We start from the raw sequence: 6000 nt of genomic DNA, 5'->3' as shown, positions 1-6000 counted from the left end.
TAATTTCGATAAATAAGTCGCACCTGACTATAAGTCGCAGGACCAGCCAAACTATGAAAAAAAAGTGTGACTTATAGTCCGGAAAATACAGTAACGAAGTAAATGTAACTCGTTACTACCCACCTCTGGATATTGAGATATATATCGTATATCGAGATATAGAAACATATATCGAGATATATTTTTTGCTCCATATCGCCCAGCCCTAAATTCGTTAATGGTTTTTGTTTTGCTGTCTCCCCGCTGTGCTTCCACGTTTGTCACGAATCACCACCGCGTCTGCAACGCATAATTCCTACGTCATCCCCCGGAACGGCTTGCACGTGTGACAGTCAACAAAAGTGAGAAAAAAAGTATTTATAACATTTTAAATATGAATATTTTTCTTGCAAAAACGCATCGATACTCTACAGGAGGCCTTTATTCAGCTCCTGAAGCTGGGTGAGACACGTTTTAATATGGATGGATGGTGCTATATTTGACTACGTTTGGACTGTTGAACAAAAACACCCACCTACTACCATACCATTCTAAGGAAAGTGTTTTAATGTAACTCCGGTTTGATTCATCTGAAAGAAGAAAATCATGTACTTGTACACCTAGGATGCTTTAAGGTTGAGTAAAACAAGGATTCATTTATGGATGGACTAACCCTTTACAACAGCGGTTCTCAATTCCAGTCCTCGCGCCCCACTGCTCTGCACATATTGTGTCAAGTCAAGTCACCTTTATTTATATAGCGCTTTAAACAAAATACATTGCGTCAAAGCAACTGAACAACATTCATTAGGAAAACAGTATGTCAATAATGCAAAATGATAGTTAAAGGCAGTTCATCATTGGATTCAGTTATGTCATCTCTGTTCAGTTAAATAGTGTCTGTCCATTTATTTGCAATCAAGTCAACGATATCGCTGTAGATGAAGTGACCCCAACTAAGCAAGCCAGAGGCGACAGCGGCAAGGAACCGAAACTCCATCGGTGAAAGAATGGAGAAAAAAACCTTGGGAGAAACCAGGCTCAGTTGGGGGGCCAATTCTCCTCTGACCAGACGAAACCAGTAGTTCAATTCCAGGCTGCAGCAAAGTCAGATTGTGCAGAAGAATCATCTGTTTTTTTTAATGCGGTCTTGTCCTGGTGGTCATCTGAGACAAGGTCTTTACAGGGGATCTGTATCTGGGGCTCTAGTTGTCCTGGTCTCCGCTGTCTTTCAGGGATGTAGAGGTCCTTTCTAGGTGCTGATCCACCATCTGGTCTGGATACGTACTGGATCCGGGTGACTGCAGTGACCCTCTGATCTGGATACAGACTGGATCTGGTGGCTACGGTGGCACGTCCTGATTTTGCTGAGTTAGAGGTGTTCCTGGGTCAACATATTTTGTTGACCCTGGAACAAAATTTTACTCCAAAAATATATTCTTAACCATATCTCTACACCTAAACCTAACCTTAACCATGAGTAATCCCTAAAATCAGAGGAAATGATAGATGAATGACTAATGTACAAGCACCAAACAGTGATTTTAAGCGTAAACTTCACAAAATCTATAAACTGGTTCTTCAAATCTGATTGGTTAATCACAATGTTGTTCCAGGGACAACAAAGATGTTTTCCCGGGAACATGTCTCACTTGGTAAAATCAGGTTCTGCGCTACGGTGACCTCGGAATAAGAGAGAAACAGACAAATATTAGCATAGATGCCATTCTTCTAATGATGTAGCAAGTACATAGGGTGTTATGGGAAGTGTTTCCGGTTCCGGTTTACCTAATTAATGCAGCCTAAAAATCCTTTAACGGATTTGGATATTAAAAGCATATTAGTATGTTATGTGTAAGCCAGGTTAAAGAGATGGGTCTTTAATCTAGATTTAAACTGCAAGAGTGTGTCTGCCTCCCGAACAATGTTAGGTAGGTTATTCCAGAGTTTAGGCGCCAAATAGGAAAAGGATCTGCCACCCGCAGTTGATTTGGATATTCTAGGTATTATCAAATTGGCAAAGTTTTGAGAACGTAGCGGACGTAGAGGATTATAATGTAAAAGGAGCTCATTCAAATACTGAGGTGCAAAACCATTCAGGGCTTTATAAGTAATAAGCAATATTTTAAAATCTATACTATGTTTGATAGGGAGCCAGTGCAGTGTTGACAGGACCGGGCTAATATGGTCATACTTTCCATACTTCTAGTAAGAACTCTTGCTGCTGCATTTTGGACTAGCTGTAGTTTGTTTACTAAGCGTGCAGAACAACCACCCAATAAAGCATTACAATAATCTAACCTTGAGGTCATAAATGCATGGATTAACATTTCTGCATTTGACATTGAGAGCATAGGCCGTAATTTAGATATATTTTTGAGATGGAAAAATGCAGTTTTACAAATGCTAGAAACGTGGCTTTCTAAGGAAAGATTGCAATCAAATAGCACACCTAGGTTCCTAACTGATGACGAAGAATTGACAGAGCAACCATCAATTCTTAGACAGTGTTTTAGGTTATTACAAGCAGAGTTTTTAGGTCCTATAATTAACACCTCTGTTTTTTTCAGAATTTAGCAGTAAGAAATTACTCGTCATCCAGTTTTTTTTATATCGACTATGCATTCCATTAGTTTTTCAAATTGGTGTGTTTCACTGGGCCGCAAAGAAATAGAACATATACGTTCGCTTCGAACTGTAATCCTGGCGGAATATCCTGTGATGTCCACTTCGCAGGGCACTTATGTTCGAATAGAACAAACGTCTGAAGCAATAAGAGAAACATACAAAATGTGCAGAGCAGTGGGGCGCGAGGACTGGAATTGAGAACAGCTGCTTTACAACAACAATAAACCAGCTTCTAAAGTATGCTAGGTTAGTCAGATTTTCTGAAAAGGCCTGGTTAAAAATGTATTACTGACTGAATTAAAGGTGCAATAGGAGATCTTGGAAAATACTAACTTTAGCCTAATAGCACTGAAAGCGTATGTCCCACCCTCCCTGCAAATCACTGTCCAAAGCCATGCCTCCTGATTGCATGAACACGAACAGACCAGACGATCAGAGATAACATTGCTATAACACATTATGTGTCATTCACCGGTGAAAAAACTTAATAGCACAGTTAGTAAAAATACTCCAATACCAGGAAGGAAGATCAGGTTGTTTATGTTTGCCTGCCATTCTCGCTCTGTATGCATAGCGTATGTGAACGCGCTAATGACGTATTCTGTCTGCGCAAACAGGGTGTGCAGAGGTATGCATATACATATGTTGACAGGCAGGTAGGAAAGTCAATCAAAATGCTCGGAACGAGTGTTTTGATTGGACGACCATTTCTTGGTCCTATGCCTTCCACAGAATATATAAATACATATAAATACATTTAGACCACTTAACGTCATGAATGCTATCAGGATGTGAAGACACTTTCAACCAGTATAACAAAACATGTTTCTGAATACTGTAAAATCACATATTGCACCTTTAAAGTCAGCCCAAAATTTGTGCAGAATTGAAGAAAAATGTAAAAACCAACTAGGATAAAAAAAAAAGCAACTCACCTCATCTTTAGCATGGAACAGAAACTCACTTCCATCCTTAGTTCTAAAATTAAAGCAAAATTAATGTTATGCAAAGAGAACGCCACACAAGTAACCAATCTTTTTAGAAAAGCTAATGAAAGTACTTGAGAGTGAAGACATTCTTCTTCTTTTTGTAACCACTGTTGATATCACAGGCACAATGGCTCAGGTTGATAAGTGGCTCGTTGTTGTAAGGTGTGGAGGTGTTCTTTGCATCCTTATAGAATCCCAGCTCACCTTTATTCAGCACACAGTACAAGTTCACCCAAGATCTGCTGTAGTGTGGGAGAGAAAGTAGAAGATTGGACCATCACAACCCAGGTGACACTATGCAGTGACTTGCTACTCACCTACTGAGTCTGGGATGACCAGCCTTTAAGACTGAGCAAGACCAAACTGCTGCAAAAATCATTAGACTTTTAGAAAGAGATGGACAGACCATGGCTTACCTTTGAAGAGAGGGAGAAGAACAGTCAGCCGCAAAGAGAGCATTAGAAAGAAGAGAGATTTTGGTTAAAAAAAGTGAAAGTGAAAAAGTGATGTGACATTCAGCCAAGTATGGTGACCCATACTCAGAATTCGTGCTCTGCATTTAACCCATCCAAAGTGCACACACACACACTGTGAACACACACCCAGAGCAGTGGGCAGCCATTTATGCTGCGGCACCTGGGGAGAAGTTTGGGGTTCGATGCCTTGCTCAAGGGCACCTAAGTCGTGGTATTGCCGGCCCAAGATTCGAACCCACAACCCTAGGGTTAGGAGTCAAACTCTCCAACCACTAGGCCACGACTTCCCCACAATGAGATATGCTGCAACGTATACGCAAATGCTAGTATGAAAATGGCTTCAGTGGGCAGGCAGATAATGTGCAAGTCATGCTACAAAAGAACAGACAACCATTCTTTTGAGTTCTCTAAACTCCTTAGTGCAATGAATTAATTGTTTTGTGACTTGAGCTCCAAAGGGGGCGTTTGCCACCTTATACAAAATGGCTGTATAAAGCTGTGAAGGGTGAAGGCTTCATACCTTGCTAGCCATGGCTTCAGAGACTCAGCATCTGTTGGTCTTCTGACACAGTATCACCCACCATCCAGGCTGATTTTAGTATTACCATGCAAGTGGCAAGCAGTGCTAACAGCTAGCTATTATCTGCCATAGCTGGATATGAAACTTGTAATCAGAAATGCCAGCCAAACAGCTGCTCCTCAGTTTAACTTCAGGGAACATTTTTGGCTTGTAAAGCATTCAAGCATATCCCAGTTTGTCTTGAAACTTTGTGAAAGAAAATAAGAGCTGCCTTGTAATAACAAATGTTAGTGCTCTAAGCATCAGTACACATTGCTAATAACAACATTAGCATAGCTTTGAATAACCAGTCATATTGATTGGCATATTTGGTTTAGCCATTTCCATGCTAATTCCATGCCATGTGCCCATAATTTTAGACCACAAAGCCCCACCTGTTTGAACTCTTCTTTTGGACTTCAATGTCTATTTTGCGGAAGAGGAACCCTTCATGCTGGGCCATGTGGGTAGCTGGCTGGGGAACTGGTTGGCTGCCCTGGGCTGGTGCAGACCTTGAGCGCCGTGTTTCACCAGTTGTTGGATCCTTGGGTCGTGGTCTTCTTCTCGGTTTGGGTCTGTCGCGAGCACGTGGTCGGTCCAGTCTAGAAGACTTCTCAGGAAAACCATTGGGTACACGTGGAATCTCACCTCGTGCCTGAGTTGGAAATAAAAAGTAATGTACATGTGTTTAATTGTAGTTTAAAACAAGATACACAAATATTAGATTGTCCACACACCTGTGCTGCTTCTCTTTCCTGAAGCTGCTCCACAATCTCAGCTAGCGTTGACCTTTTGTCCCTGCCGACATAAAGGCGAAATCTGAGACCTGGAAATGCTATTTTGCTTAAACCGCACAGAAAAAAGTTACTGGGCTACTTGGAAATCAATAGGGGCTTTTTGTATCTCAGTTCTAGGAACTAGCCAGCATGGCTACCAAGAAGAACCAATTTCCCTCTCTGTCCATTTTCCTGGTTGCTCCAGCAGCAGGAACTCTAAAGCAGTCAACAGCTACATCTTTACTCGCAGTATTTACAACATCAAAAACTGGTGAATAGAGGATGCTGTGATCAGAGCTGTTTATTGTGTATCATGGGTTTCATGTAAACGCACTATTTATGTTACTGAAAATGCATGGAATTCTGACTAAATCTTCTATGCAGTATTACATTTCACCAAGGCTGAGAAAACAACACAACACTGCCTACAACAGGTACCTAAATGCCGTTATCGCTGTTTTCCATGTTCGTGGAGTTAATATTTTTTTACATGGCTTTTTAAAAATGCCAGGTTCCTATAGAATTGTTTTAGACCCTACTCTAAAGTAGGAGCCAAATTAGTTCTCCCAAATGGGGAGTTCCTAGAACTAAAA

General features: G+C 40.9%; 1 protein-coding gene across 7 annotated transcripts in view; it reads right to left on the bottom strand.

Annotated features, from left to right (window-relative positions):
* Positions 1–6000, bottom strand: part of LOC132101232 (spectrin beta chain, non-erythrocytic 4-like) — a 91953-nt gene that overhangs the window by 5505 nt on the left and 80448 nt on the right. For 3 of the 7 annotated variants that reach the window (XM_059505998.1, XM_059506001.1, XM_059506003.1), the window contains 4 exons: positions 5369–5429; positions 5027–5286; positions 3668–3838; positions 3543–3585 (listed from right to left, as the gene is read on the bottom strand). In XM_059505998.1, coding sequence (XP_059361981.1) covers positions 3543–3585; positions 3668–3838; positions 5027–5286; positions 5369–5429 — 535 coding nt within the window. Of the gene's footprint in view, positions 1–3542; positions 3586–3667; positions 4013–5026; positions 5287–5368; positions 5430–6000 lie in introns of those variants that run through there. The other 4 variants (XM_059506000.1, XM_059506004.1, XR_009423156.1 and 1 more) reach the window with 3 other exon arrangements.

This window comes from Carassius carassius, chromosome 23, assembly GCF_963082965.1.
Source record: "Carassius carassius chromosome 23, fCarCar2.1, whole genome shotgun sequence".
Taxonomy (NCBI): Eukaryota; Metazoa; Chordata; class Actinopteri; order Cypriniformes; family Cyprinidae; genus Carassius; species Carassius carassius.
The sequence above is the reverse complement of the archived record's forward strand: the minus strand, read 5'-3'. Positions and strand labels throughout refer to the sequence as shown.